Genomic DNA, 15,084 nt, shown 5'->3' with positions numbered 1-15,084 from the left:
AATGTAGGTAAACTGAATGCTTATTGGCTACAACATGAAGCTGTCTTCTGCTGTCTTTCTATGCCCTCCATGCTCATTATTAAGACTTGATCTCCATGCAATATATACCAGCTTCTTTCAAAGCGTATCATGAATCAGTAGCTCAACAGAACAATACCTGCTACCTGGTAGGTATACATCTGACGTTCGGGTACCCTCACTATCTAGACAGGTTATCAAGAAGAGCTCTAACGTGCTTTATATATAGGCGCATCACCCTGCACTGCAAACCGTTGTCAGAGTAAAGGCGGATAGCTACCTACGATGATAGCTTGAGCTCTGTTCTTTTACCACGCTTAATTTACGGTCTATAAACCCCTCTCTGCTTCTTTGTAAGGGTATGGAAGTTTGCATGCCCTGCCTTATTGCTGTGGCAGGTAAAGCACCCAGCGCACAAACATCAGAAAGACATCCAATCCCAAAACAAAGCCTATCTGTCAACCAAACTACCGCAAAATAAATATGCCTGTTTTCTTTTTACCAATTTCACTCATTGGCCAGGCAGTTCTATCTTGGGCCTCGCAGCGCCTTCCTCTTCATCCTCTGCATTTTCCCCTGCAACTCATTCGATAAATGTTCCACCATGAAGAATAGGTTACAAGCTGACGACAATATTCAGTGCGGAGAGTCTTTGGAAGACGCGCCCTTTGTGCGTCGTTCTAATCGTCTAGCTTCCAAGCCTCCTCAGCAGATCACTACACAAGTCACAATGAGTGGCCCCAGGAGAAACCCAAAGCGCAAAGCCAGTGAGGCAGCAAACGAGTTGAACCATCGCCTCAATTCTGACGAACTCCTTGATGAAGCGTTAGCTCCCCTATCACTAAAGGATATCGAGGAGTGGGAAGGTTGGATAGAGCTTGAGTCAGAACCAGCCTTCTTCAACATCATTCTTCGAGACTTGGGAGTTTGCAATGTCAAAGCTCAGGAGATCTTCACTATCGACCAAGATTCACTCGCACTTCTACCGTAAGATCACAACAAGCAATTACTTGTATCACCGCATATGCTAATGTCTCTTAGACAGCCGGTATACGGTTTGATCTTTCTCTTTCAATATCTACCTGGGCTCGAAGAGGAGAGCGAAGAACAAGATGCAACAGGTGTATGGTTTGCGAATCAAGTAAGTAACAGACAGCCTGTGAATATCACTTCTGACTTTTAATAGACCACGAGTAATGCATGTGCGACTGTGGCCATGCTAAACATTGTTATGAACGCTGAAGGAATCGACCTCGGTGAAAAGCTCCGAGCCTTCAAGGAGTCAACCACGGACCTCAATACTGCCCTACGGGGCCACCAAATCAGTAAAAATAACTTCATCCGCACGATACACAACTCTTTCGCACGTCGTATGGACCATCTCAACGCCGATCTATATCTGGAGAACGAAGCATCAGACGCCAAGACCAGCACGAGTAAGAGACGCCCAGCAACAAAGAAAGGGAAGAGGGTACCTCCACGAAAGAAGAGATCCAATACAGAGTATGGATTTCACTTCATTGCATATGTTCCCGCGGGTGGTTATGTGTGGGAGTTAGATGGGCTCCAGTATAAGCCGCACAAGCTGGGTAAGCTCTCAGCGACTATTCCAGGGCCCTGCTAATTCATCCATTAGATCGTGTTCCCGATACTGGTGATTGGACAAGTGTGGCAAGGCCGCAGATCGAAGGCCGAATGCTGCAATATGAAGAGAGTCAGCTCTCCTTCAACCTTCTAGCTCTCTGTCAGAGGCCGCTCACTGCCTACTCACAAACTATTGCCCACGCCGCTGCATCCCTTAACTATCTGCACAGGAACACCGAATCTCTTCCCGCATTCAAGGACCTCATCTCTTCCGAGAAGGTTCCCCTGGACATCGAAGACGAGTCACAACTATCCGATTTTAACCTCACCAAGGCGGACATTACAAATGCACAAATTCCAGACGCTCTACAGGAAAAGCTTAAGCGACCGAGTTTCGACACGCAGAGTGCTTATGAGCTTCACCAAGAGCTTGTAGTCGACGTCAAGGCTGCCATGGGCGAGTACCGCTCAGAATTGATGGTTATCTCCGATGATGAGCAACGAGTAAAAGGCCGAAAAAAGGACTACGGGCCTGCCCTTCACAAGTGGATGAAAAAGCTTGCCGAGAAGGGTGTTTTGGAAGATGTAATCAAAGCGGCGTGAAATGATCAACCGTCCTATTGAAGCTACGAAGAGCTTAGAGTGCTTAGAACATGAGTAGCACTTGAGGGTCTTACTTACTCATGCAATGAACACTAATTCTATTATAGCAATACTTTGCACTCCTTTCGGTGCATAAACCACCTGTATCGTGAGCCATGATCTCTTCTCAAGAGACTGCTGACCGCCCACCGTAAGAAGCCTTCCGAACACCAAGCATGCATTCCGAAGAGTAAAAATCGTGATAACCAACATAGAAAGCTAAGATATTCAACCCCCCTTTAGTCGTCCGGGTACTGCTCCGTAATGTTGGACACAAAGGTGCAAGTCTCAGCGTCAAACCTCTTGAAGAACTTTCCAGCCTGAGGAAACAAAGATTCCGGGACCTCTCTCGGATCTTGAATCAGTACAATGTTGTCTTCCGCGACAACATGCCGCTCAGGACCTATTGTGCGTCTATAATTGTACACGTCAGCTTGTAAAGAGGACTAGAACTTCGAGATGACTTACAGGCATGTGTAAAAGGTTTGGTTTCGGGGACGCACCCGGTTAGGTAATTCTGTATCGCTGTTATCGTCCAGCGTCTCGTCAATAGCCACGGTGTGTGGCATGGGCAAACGCCTCGTACCCTGGTCGGTCCAACCGTTAACAGCACCGATCCAGCCATATCGTCGGTGTCTAAAGACCTGTCCAATCTTATAGAGCACATTTTGTGTTCGCGCGTTGTTCCTATGAAAAATCGGTGGTGGAACCTCATCAAACTCATCCACAAGACCTAAAACCTCGTGAGGGTCATCCCACCTACGGGGATTGTTCCTCATGAATCTCTCACGAAAGGGGCCAAAGCGATCGTACAAAGGGAATATGTACTTCTCAACAAGCCAAGCATCTACGTGCCAGCTCTTTGCAAATCGATTGAGGAAAGGTTCCAAGACCTCGTCCCATTCGAAGGAGTCGACCGGTGTAAGAAGAAGAGACGCCCAAAGTGCGGAGTATAGGGAAGCCTCCATGTTGGCTGGATCATTGCCAGTGATGAGTCGTGTAAGTTCGGGGTCAGCCTGCTCGTGGGCGCCGATCACCCTTGCAGCAGTGGCTCTGATATTGCGCGCTGTCCGCATAGCAATGGCGACAGGGTTTACGGGAGACAAGAAGGTATCGGTGCTCGACTGCCAGCCAAAACGGGACAGCAAAGCCTGTAAATCGGCCAGAGGAATCTCCTCACTTGAGCCATAGGGATCTAAGTACATCCTCTCTGGAGGTGCATTATCCTCTGTAACAGGGGTGCTGTCTAACGTCTTTCCTTTCTCTGCAAGCACTATGGCATGGACATGAGTTGGAAATGCGCAGCATTGTGCTTCCACACCCAAACGCTGAGCGAGGCAGCAAAAGATGGCGCTAGAGATGATAGGGATTGAGTCGTGATCTTCATGGCGCAGGGCTTGGCCGATCAGGCAATTTCTGAGATTTCGGTAACTTGTCTCAGGATTCCGTAAACCTGTGAGGCTATTTATTCGGAGCCATCGATTTAATTCCAGTGCCTTTTGCCGCGTTGACATTTCACCAATGTTTGGTTGAGTCTCAAGAAATTCCGCTGCCAGATTATCAAGGATATCGCTAATCTTGACGCAATGTTAACCGGGGGAGCCCTGGTCATACGAGGAACACTTACATCGTCCAAGTCTCCGGGCTGGTCGTGTAGAACGAATAAATCGAACGCACCAAGAGCACGCTCAAGGCTGAGGGCTTGTGGTTGCCCATTGTGATTCGAGGTCACAAGTTGAATGTTGTACCACTCATCAATGGCGATGGATCTGTGGATACTATCCAGCAGGGAATGACTATAATATCTAAATGATTTGAATCAGTATTCGAATGGTAGATTAGCGATGAGGTTGCTCACCGTCGAGCCAAGACATCTTCAGCGGTTTCGTCTGCTTTGCACTGCTCTAGAAGAAAATCTTTGGCGTCATAACCAAGTTGGCAAACTTTTTCATATCGCTTTAGGCGGCCAACTTTGGTTACAAGGATCTCGCCCAAGAGACGTTGAAGCTGTTCATTGCGGGACTTCCGTAAGATGAATAATTTCTTCCACGGTGTGTCAGACGCCCTACCCTTTAAACAACGCTGCAGATTGTGCTCGGGATGCCAGAATCTGAAATTACTTCGACAATGATATTTCCACAGAAGCGGTTCATTAGCCAGATGCCTCAGGCGATGTGAGACAAGTTGGAAACTAGAGAGGTTGTCTTCTGGAGGGATATAATAGAGCAAATGTTGAATTATCTCGTCTGGTATTTGGGAAAAGAACATGGCGGGCCTCTTGGTGAGGCAGAAAGTCGCTTGGAAGAAGGGTTGTGATGCGGTGTGGTGTGAGTGGTGAGAGTGGTGAGTTCAAGTTAGAGGTTGTAGGTGGATTGTTGAATAGGATTAGATGTAGGTACTGAATGTGAGATCTTTTTCTGATCGGGCTGTCGCTGTAAATCCGTTGTTCCGTTGTCTCACTGGAATCTGCCGATCAACCGTGTTCAATATGTCATGCTTTCTCCCCTCTTAGTGCTCATCAACCTATCGCCTCATTCTTTCAAGCGATGTTATCATCGTTAGGTAGGTCTGGGGTACCTACGTTAGGGTGAAAAACATAGCGGGGTTATGACCGTAGTGAGCGATGCTGAGTCATGCATCAAACTGATTATAATTGGGTACCGACGAATGACGGAAATGGGCTGTGATTTGTTTTGACTCTAGGCCGGAAATGGATACCAAAGTAAACAAAAACGCGCGTGGTAAGAGCGTCTGGGTCTCTCTTGCCCGACTTACAGTGGTAAGATAGCGCGCTACAATTCGACGCTACCTACCTACGCATCTTTACGACTTCTTTATCACGATACCTTTTCTTATCACTGACAACAAACACGCCCACAGACGCCCATTGCAAGACTTGATCGCTCTACATTGGAGAGCCTTTTTAACTGTTTACATAACATGCATTGCGTCTCCTATACACGACATTTCTAAACTTTATACCGCCCACGCAGCGACCGCCATCATGCCCGACTTTGGCGGCGGCGCGCTCGACACCCCGCGAACGAATCTTGGGGATGCGACATACCTTGGACAGCCCGACTTTGCCGATATAACACAAGAAGCATCTTTTCAGTCACCTCCAAAAGAGGGCAATCTCCTACAACAACTCCGCAATGGTCGTTCTAACGGCATCAATCTTCGCACCCCGCGCCAGAGAGGGCCCTTGGCCGACCGCCGAAACCTTCCTCCCAGCGTTGGAGGTGCCGAGTTCACCCCCTTACTCAAATCAGCAACAAGAAATAGCGTGCGACGCTTCGGAAAAGAAAATGGCACCGCAGTACCAAACACGCCGGCATTAGACAAGATCGACGAAGGCGACCTGACCCCCGTTCCCCGCGGCGACACGTCCATCTACCTAGGATCGCGTAACCAGTCTTATATGGAGAACACCATTCCTGAGGTCGATACCAGTAGCGCTGCCTCAACCCCGTTGGCTGTTCCTCGAAGGAGAGGCGGTGATAAGGGACCCCTCCAGGATGGTAATCAGCTTTCGCTAAGAGAGCAGGAGAATGTGATTGATAGGATCGAAAAAGAGAATTTTGGTCTGAAGCTCAAGATTCATTTCCTCGAAGAGGCACTCCGAAAGGCTGGACCTGGCTTTAGCGAAGCTGCCCTCAAGGAGAACACCGAACTTAAAGTCGACAAGGTCACAATGCAAAGAGAGCTTCACCGATACAAAAAACACCTGACAACCGCTGAGAAGGACTTGGAGAGCTATCGACAGCAAATGCTAGAAGTACAAGAAAAGGCTAAGCAGAAATACGCCAACCAGAGTAATCAGGCCGAAGTTGAGAAGCTGCAGCGCATATTAGAAGATCGCGAAGCAGATATCCAAGACCTCCAGCAACAGCTACAACAACAGAAAGGGAACAGTGACCAGGTCGAAAAGCTGCAAGACGACATCGGTGATCTCGAGGCTGACATTCGGGAGAAAGATCAACAACTCACTGAACGCGAAGACGAACTCGAGGACCTGAAGGAGCAAATGGAAGCCCTCAGAGATACAGTAGCAGAGGCGGAAGGAAAAGCCAAGGACGCTCAACGAAAAATGTTAGCATTGGAGGAGAAGGCCCAGCACAACGATGAGCTGGATGACGCCAAAGACACCATCCAAGACCTTGAACACAACATCCGCCGCCTCGAGGAGCAAGTTGAGGATGCGAAGGTCAAGATGGAGGACGCTTTAGCCGAGAAAGAGCGAGCCGAGCACGATCTCGAAGAGCTTCAGGATGACATGGCCAACAAGTCAGTGGTGACGAAGGGACTTTCTCGTCAGATCGAAGAGAAGGTTGCTCGGTTGCAAGAGGAATTGGATCAAGCTGGCCAAGACTATGCTACTCTGGAAAAGGAGCATCATAAGGTAACCAAAGAAAGCAGCTCCCTGCAGTCTACCGTCAAGGAGCTCAGGAAGAACCATGAGAAGTTCGATCGCGAACAAAATTCTCTATCAACCAGAATCGAGCAACTTGAGGCTGATCTCCAAGCTCGAACTGACGAAAAGAACATGCTCCAAAGCCGGCACGATGCACTTGCATCTGAGTCCAGGTCCCTTCAGAAGGAGGTCGAGAAGCTGGAAAAGGAAGTCCAAGATCTTGAGGATGGCCTAACAGAAGAGAGGGAGCATGCACTAGAAATTGAAAAGGATATCCGTGGTCAATACAAAGCGGAGATGGATCGCCTCAACGACGAAATTTCAGATCTTCAGGCAGAGATCCGCGAAAAAGACAACCTTTATGATAACGACAGCGAGAAATGGGAAACCGAGAAGCAAAATCTTGAATCAGAACGAAATCGCGCCGAAGAAAAGGCAGCAGGTTTGCAAAGAACCATCGATCGCCTCAGGGAAGCTGAAGGTACACTCTCAGATAAGGAGTCAAAATTACAAGCAGCCATTCAAAGCGAGAATGAACGACACAGGAGCGAAGAAGGAATCCTCTCACGACAAATTGAAGACCTTCAGGACGCCCTTGAAACTAGACAGACGTTATTGACAAATCTACGCAACGAACTTTCTACCGTTCGTGACGAGTTACGACAGACGCAGATCGAACACCAGACACAAGTCCGAAGAGTTGCTGCATTGGAGGATGAGGTGGATGTTCTGCAAACAACACTGGATGAAGAACAAAATGCCGGACGCTATGAAGCCGAAGCTGCCAAGCGAGAATGCGAAGATTTGAGAGAACAGCTCAAGTCTCTGCGACAACGCACCAATTCATCACAAGCAGCATCAACACAAGTCCTCAACAAGGAGATTGACGATCTGAGGGAACAACTTCGGGAGGCACGCAAAAGAGCAGATCTCCATGAGGGTGCCAGTCTTGAGGTGGAAGACCTAAAAGAACAACTGAAGGCTTTCCGTCAACGAGCTGGCTCGTCTGAGGCTGCTAGTCAAGAAATTGATGACCTCAAAGAGCAACTTCGAGCATTGCGACAACGTGCCAATGCATCAGAGGCTGCGAATATTGAGGTTGAAAATCTCAAGGAGCAGCTTAGAGTGATGCGCCAAAAGGCAGGTTCATCAGAAGCCGCTCAGTTGGAGATTGATGATCTCAAGGAAGAGCTTAAAACATGGCGTCAACGAGCCGAGGCAGCCCAGGCCGCTATTTCTACCTCAGAACAAGATGCTCAGCAGTCGACGGAATCGCTGACACGATTGAAGTGGCAGCTCTCGGACACAAACTCACAACTGGACAAGCTTTCCAAGGAGAAGCAGTCTCTTCAAGACCAAGTTGCCAAGATCAATGCTGAACTGCATTCTGTCAGCTCTTCTCTGGCCGAAGTCAAGGCAGAGCGGGATGAACTTGATGGAGAACTTCGCCGAACGAAATTCTACGACAATGAAACGCTTCGTGTTGATCAAGAGAGACTTGACCTCCGTACGGCCAAGCTCAAACTTGACAATGAAGTACGACGCCTCAGGGATGAGAACAAGGCTCTCATTGAGCAGCGTGATGCGATCGAAAAGACGCTAGAGGATGAGATCGAGAAAGCTGCCGAGGAGGAAGAACGCCTAGGGCAGGAGATTCTTCAGCTACAGACCAAGCTACGACAATCGTCCTCAACAGACAGTCACGATATCGCTGCCGCTCGGCGCACGATTCGTGAGCTTGAGCGTCGTATCGAGGATTATGAAGCCCAGCTGAATACCCGCCAAATACCCAACAACTTCGAGGGTAATAGCGAGCTATCTATGATTCGCAAAGACCTCACTACAGCTCGTCAAAAGGAGCTAGAATTCCTGCAGAAGGAATCTGCCAACCGTGATGTTGTCAAGGATCTGAAGCGACAGATTGCCGACCTCGAGCGTCAAGTTCACCAGACTGAAGTTTCTCGCCTCATTGTATCTCCAAAGTCTTCCACTAGCGACTCGGGTCGCAAGTCAGAGGTCACAGAGCTCAGAAGCCAGCTCTCTGCAGCCCAAAAGTCAATACAGGATCTCAGATCCAAGAACAGGGATGCCGAGCGCAGAGCGATGCAGGTGTCTCAGGACTTCCAGCGCCAATTGAACGATCTCGAGGATCAGAAGATAGTACTCGAAGAGGTTCTCGAGGAGGTAAGAGCGCAAGCCGATGAGACGGCAGCACAGCACGAGCGTGCTCTACGTCGCATGAAGCACCAACTAGATAAGGTAGAGCGTGAGCGCAACGCCTTAGCCACAGTACAGCCCGATCTTAGCAAACATGACCGCCAACTGAGGAAGAATAAGGCTGAAATGGAGAACCTTGAGCATGATGTTCTTCAGCAACAGGAACTCATCGAGAGCCTTGCCGCCTCCGAAGCTTCTCTCCGACGCAAGCTTGAGCGAGCACGCAGCGAACGGGCAGCATTCCGCATGAGTGCAGAAAAATTACAGAAGGATCTTGAGCGCATCAAGGCCACAGCAGTCGCCGCTAGAAACGGAGCTTCAGACCGACGAAGCGCTGTTGACCGCAAGGCTCTGGACACCACCATCGAGGGAGCTGACCAGGCTCTCGAGACGGTGATCAGGGCAGCTGAGAGCGCCGACGAGCGTCACAGGAAGGAATTGCGAGGCATGGTGATGCAGATGGAGTGGATGCAGGCTCGTTTCCAGCGTGAGGCCTCTCTTCGGGCTGATGCCGCGTATGCAAAGAAGTTCCTCCAGCTGCAACTCGACGTTGCCAATGCATGGTAAGTTCCCTTTGTCACGTCTATGACTCGATTTATACTAACAACCTCACAGCAATAAAGCCCAACTGCGTGAGCTTGAGGACATTCGCACAAATCTTCTTGGCAACAAAAAGGCTCTCTCTCTACCCAGCCACACAACAGCTGCCACCTCCTCCAACACAAAGCCTAGTCTCAAGACCTTCCTTGTCATGGCGCGTTTCATCGCTCGTGCTCGCCTGTCAGCCAACAACTGGGCCAAGCAAGAAGTTGTACGTCGCAAACTTGTTGTTGCAACTGAAGAGCAGCGCAAGGTGAAGCGATCAAGACAGCTGAAGGTTGTGAGAGCCGAAGCATAAGAAAACACAACATGTCTTTACACGGAGTCTGGATGTATGAAAGCTGGCAGGACCATCGACAGAACGAACATAGCATTGCATGAGCGAGAGCGTGTGGTTTAAAGGGCTTGTATGGCTGGTCTGTATCATTGTCAATTTGTTATTAACAGGGTTGTTATGGATACCTAAATCATGTTTCTACATAGGGTGGTTTTCGGCGTTGAGGAATAGGGGTTGGCGATCAAAGTAGTACATTGCATCACAAAGATGCTGGACGCTATAGGCATCAAATCAAGAGCATTTTGATTTAACAACAACACTTCTCCTAAGATGCTTTATGTTTGAGTTCTCCAACAAGTCAGTCATCAAGACGTCACGAACCAACTACCAAACCTTTCGGACAGCCTCCCATCGTAAGAACATCCAATCATCCTATGATACTCGTTATCAAAAACCTCCACCCACACCGCCCCAGCTTCTGACTCTTCCACGTTCTCTTCTAACACAAATGCAGCCGATCTTTGAGTAGATCGGGGTATCCCAACTCCAGGTTCGAGGTACGGCGGTCATGGATATATATACATTACATGACGAACAGTAGGTTTGTGTCTGTACCTGTTAGTGTGTGATATTCGAGGTCGGAGATAGTTCGACTTACCAAGAGGGTGACTACATGACAGCTGAGGCTTCTGGGTGTATCGCGTTGCGAGCTCGTCGCGGATGCTGTTCAGAAGCTGAACGTAGCTCTGCTGAGGGCTCTTCTTGAGGGCAGTGACGAAGGCCCAAGACATGGCACCGGTAGCCTGAGAGGCGATGGTTGCATCGGCACTGTAGAATATGTTAGCGAATTGCTTCAATGGTGCTGTGTAGTGTAAGAAAAAGAGCAAAATCTCCACCGATCCAACGCAGCTCGTCGCCCCAAATGCGCAAATACAGACTCTTTAAGAGACTATATCTGGCATCTGGAGCAGGCTCAGAAGAAAGTTATTCAAGTTAGATACAACAAATTGTTTAAGCCAAAACGCCTTGCGCCATGCTAACATGCCCAATTGAGAAGCCTGTCCCAATAACAAAACTGAAGTAGTGAAAGCCAAATGATCAAGCTGGGATCATCTGGTAACAAGGATAATACTGAGGAAATAGGGGTACCCACGAAGTCTGATCGTCTTTGCTGCCGGACCACATGACAACATCGGCTGGAGAGGTCTTTGTTCTCAAGTTGCGCTCGCGAACCTCGTCGCCATTGGCAGCCTTCTTGATAAAGCCGAAAATATTGCTGGCCACGCCTCCAAGATCGCCCTGGCTGTATGAGGAGATGACACCAAGGAGACCTTGTCCTGCTTCCTTGGCCAAATTGGGCTCCTTCAGAATACCTTGGGTGGAGTAGATGTAGGGCAGGTCGAGGGCGGTACCAGAGTGACACGAATCGAAGATAGCTGTCAGGCGAACACCAGCTTGTAGGGGGCGAACCATGATGCGGTGCATCTCGTCATCGGTGATGTGACCGGTCTGTCTGAAGTCGACAGGGTAAATGACTTCGTCGTAGCCATCGTCTTCGTCGCCGTCAAGATCCTTTGTCTGTCCACCATGGCCTGCGACTGTTAGTAAAGGCCTTGGAGCTTGGGGAAGCTCGGGGTTCCAAAGCATAATTCGTACCTGAGTAGTGAAAGAATAAGGAATCATTAGGTCGAGCATCTTTCACTAGCCAATGCATAGCTCGAAGAATATTTTGTTTGGTTGGCTGGCTCATGGGATTTTGCTGATCATCGGTAAGGATCACCATATCCTCGCGCTTGTAGCCGAAGTGCTCGGAAAGATAAGCAGTCATGTTACGGACATCGTTGATACAGCCGCGGAGCTGTCCACGCTGGTTGAAGTAGTTGATTCCGATAAGAAGAGCTTTTCTCCTGCCGGTGCAGTTCGAGTATCTGAAGTTGTAGCTATTGGGAGCGCCATGACCGAATTGCTGAGGTGCTGTAGGAGGAGGAGCGGGCCCCCCGCCTGGTAGAGTTAGCTGGTACTGTACAAGTCGGTCGAGGAGCGCATGATGTGTAACATACCAGGTCGCGAACCGTAATTAGGCTGGGGGGGTCCTTGCTGGTAGTGGCCCCCGTACTGCTGCTGTTGAGGAGGAGGCCCTGAATAATACTGCTGTTGGGGAGGCTGTTGTTGGTAGCCAAATGGCGGCTGAGGAGAAGGTTGGCCTTGCGGGTAGCCACCGCCGTACGAAGGCTGGGGTCTATAGAAATGAAGACATTGTTAGTTATGAACTCCACGATGACGAATGGCTCGTCGGGCAGTAGCATAAGCGATCGCCGGGCGCATGGGAAATGCGGGGGACGTATATCAAATGATGTTTGTGTTTGGGGGGGAGTCGTACGGGTAATAATTGCCCTGAGGCTGCTGATGGTATTGGGGTTGCGGCGGGCCGTAGCGGCCAGAATTGTAACCCGGATATCCCGACATGACGGGGCGGTTTCGGTGTTGTTTGGTGTTTAAGTTGTTAGGTAGAGCAGCGGCTCAGTATATCGGTCGTATCGGGAATTTGCTGATGATGTTGGGGGAAAGATGTCGGGTCGGTCGAGAGAAATGCAGGTAAGAAAAGATGAAGAAGAGAACAAGCCTGGCTGGGCTGGGTCTGGGAAACTCGGGCTCGGCGCCAAGACAGATCAGACAGGATAGCGCATGTAAAAATGCACCTAGTTCCGGGGCGAAGCTGGGCGCGATGACGATGTACTGTAGTAAAAGCGCGTGGGACGGTCAAGTGCTGAAGAGTATGGACCAATGCTGCTGATAGATGCTGTGCTGATGAATGCTGATGCTGATGCGATGCTCACGCGGGGCAAAAAAAGAGGCGAGAAGAAGGCGTTCGTTCTTTACGCTCGTTCGCTCAAGTACTTGACTTTGATTGATTGATTGATCTAAGGGTTCTCTAAGGCCGGGGGTCGGGATTGGATAGTTCTTCGATTGGATTGGTCCCAAAGCTGAAAGCAGCGTAGGTAGCTGTGTGCACGGGGCGTTTGGTCTTTGAAAGCTGAAGGCGGGGGAACACGTTCAAAGTAAGAGAAGAGCTGAGGAGAAGAGAAGATGTCGGTATGATCTTGTCTGATATTGGGCGGTGGGGGACGAGATGATATAAACCAGTCAAGCGCTTAGGAAGAAGAAAGGAAATAAAAATCGTAGATGAGAGCAGCAACAAAGCAATGAGAGGTTCAAGGTCAAGGTCTCACAAGCTTGGTGGTCTAGGACAGGGGAGGGTGTGTAGGGTGTAGAGATAAGATGATTATACAGCGGCCGATCAGGGCAATTGATGATTGATGCCCTGGTTTATGTTTTAGACAATCGCGGCAGTTGCGCCTATAATGGGTATTTTGCCTCTGAGTCTGAGACGATTGATCGATTAATGGTCGTTGCTGAGAAATGCCGTGTTTAAGGGACTGGAACTTTCTGGGGGTATCGTAGGGCCGTGATGTGGGGGGGGAAGTTTAGACAGGACCCCTTCAATAGTGCAACCAGTGAGAGGGGATAGAACCTGAAGCTGAAGAAGAGCAATAATAGTTGAGGGGATATAGCATCTACTTAAATCGTATATTCAAACTCTGAGAATAGATTCAACTAACTTTAGTGTAACTTGACTATGTCTATGTCTATGAAGCTATTGCTAGCTCTCATGTCCTGTGATGCAACTTTTGTTGTCTTGACAGCTCGGTAATGGAGGCTCAGCGCCAGAAGAGGCCCAAAGGGGAAACATGACCGACAATGGAAATCGCTGGTGTTAGCTCAACGACCACTACGGAGATGTTCGACTGCGCTACAGCACGAGATGCGTCCGACTTGGCAATACTTCACATCACACCGTCTCTATTTGGGAAATACTCCTTACACTGCCTTTACCATTCTCTTTCTGTTCTCTTTGGACTGCCTATCTCAGAACTACCACTCTGTCCGCATCGTCATTGATACTTGTTCTATCTAAAGGTTCCTTCTTGATCAATTCAGGCTGTGCTTCTGCAGGGATCTCATACACTACAGTACTAGTTTCCGACCCGACCGACTGGGCCCCGGCTTCAAAATGCCGAATCTCTGTCTGGGCTCTGGTCCTGTCATGCCCTTAATGCCCTGTTTGTCGTCTCATCGGACATCAGCCAAGTCCCTCGTTACGTGTCGTGGTGTTTCTTGGCCCATGTAATAACAGTTCATGACTACCTTGCCTTATCCGTTGCCTGGTATGAATTACCAGCCACTGTAATTTACACGATTGCGGCTCTTTTGCTTTTGTCAATTCACCAGTGTTACATGCTATTTTATCTGTTGGTGGCACAATGTTCTTCATAGTCGAGACCTACGCCATGAGTGAAATACCCTTCCATCACTGAACCAAACACCAATCTGCGACATATCTCCGCTATCGTGGCTTTGAGTCTCCGTCAAAACCAACGTTTTCACTGAGACGTTCCAAATGTCACCTCAGGGAACCACAGGCGAGTATGTGATATCGGACAAAACGCCATATTCATAATGAGTATCAAAAACGTGATCTACTTTAGGGTAGAACGTGTGTCTAACAATGATCTACGCCCCCCATGTTCACCTGTCTATTACCCTGAGATTGAGTTCCTAGGCGCGCTGAATCTGTAATTTTGGATGTTGGCCAATTAATATCTCGAGATGCCAAAAGAGTTCAAACGTCACAAAGACCGGACTCTAAGATTCGGCCCCTGTCAGGCTGAGGCGGCGTTCCGCAACCCGTTTCCCGAGGCCGGTGCAACGGCGATCACCGATGCAGGCCCGGAGCAGGGGTTCTTTAAACGTCAAGTGAGCAACTGCATCAATAGACTGAACCACTCTATAAGCACTTTATCATGTGCTTGTGAGAGATCTTACATTCGATCAAAGAAGTAACGGTCAAGAAATAATGATATTCAGCCATGTCCGAAGCCATCATATCTTCCACCAAACACAACAAAACGATACAAGTCATACATACAGCAAAACAGGGGCCATCCTAATCATCAAAGCAAGGGAAAGACAACAAATCCACGATGATGCACCTCGAACAAAAGAAAGAAGCAGAAGAAAAAAAAGTCTGAAATTACCCGATAGCTTCCCCGTCTATGGCACGAAGATCATCCCGTAACGGTTTAGCAGACGGACATACCGAGAGCTGAACCAGGGCTGAGTGGGCCAATGACGGACGTTTCTGCTCAGCCGCCTGGAGCTGAGCGGGGAATTGAGGCTTGAGGAGCTTGGGCCATTTGGATGAACGGCTTTTAGGGTCTTGTTCAGTTGCATTCTGGTGGCTGTGATGAGGGCCTCAGCTTTTGGGAGGATT

The 15,084-nt window shown here is 49.0% G+C and overlaps 3 protein-coding genes across 3 annotated transcripts; 1 reads left to right on the top strand and 2 right to left on the bottom strand.

Annotated features, from left to right (window-relative positions):
- Nucleotides 1-622: 622 nt before the first annotated feature.
- On the top strand, nucleotides 623-2,205 carry BKA55DRAFT_689940 (uncharacterized protein; the record flags this gene model as incomplete). Its single annotated transcript, XM_046199422.1, has 4 exons — nucleotides 623-1,005; nucleotides 1,060-1,159; nucleotides 1,205-1,607; nucleotides 1,655-2,205. The coding sequence occupies 4 exons, from the start codon at nucleotides 623-625 to the stop codon at nucleotides 2,203-2,205; spliced, it is 1,437 nt and encodes a 478-aa protein (XP_046049019.1).
- A 278-nt stretch (nucleotides 2,206-2,483) lies between these two features.
- On the bottom strand, nucleotides 2,484-4,512 carry BKA55DRAFT_689939 (Transglutaminase-like superfamily-domain-containing protein; the record flags this gene model as incomplete). Its single annotated transcript, XM_046199421.1, has 4 exons — nucleotides 2,484-2,658; nucleotides 2,713-3,821; nucleotides 3,872-4,049; nucleotides 4,103-4,512. 4 exons carry the CDS (start codon nucleotides 4,510-4,512, stop codon nucleotides 2,484-2,486), a joined length of 1,872 nt encoding a protein of 623 aa, XP_046049018.1.
- Nucleotides 4,513-10,335: 5,823 nt separating this feature from the next.
- Nucleotides 10,336-12,218, bottom strand: BKA55DRAFT_689937 (caspase domain-containing protein; the record flags this gene model as incomplete). The annotated part of the gene is made up of 6 exons (XM_046199420.1): nucleotides 10,336-10,361; nucleotides 10,411-10,580; nucleotides 10,906-11,344; nucleotides 11,409-11,753; nucleotides 11,813-11,991; nucleotides 12,133-12,218. The coding sequence occupies 6 exons, from the start codon at nucleotides 12,216-12,218 to the stop codon at nucleotides 10,336-10,338; spliced, it is 1,245 nt and encodes a 414-aa protein (XP_046049017.1).
- Between the last annotated feature and the right edge of the window lie 2,866 nt (nucleotides 12,219-15,084).

Source organism: Fusarium redolens, assembly GCF_020744475.1.
Source record: "Fusarium redolens strain MPI-CAGE-AT-0023 chromosome Unknown BKA55scaffold_8, whole genome shotgun sequence".
Taxonomy (NCBI): domain Eukaryota; kingdom Fungi; phylum Ascomycota; class Sordariomycetes; order Hypocreales; family Nectriaceae; genus Fusarium; species Fusarium redolens.
The sequence above is the reverse complement of the archived record's forward strand: the minus strand, read 5'-3'. Positions and strand labels throughout refer to the sequence as shown.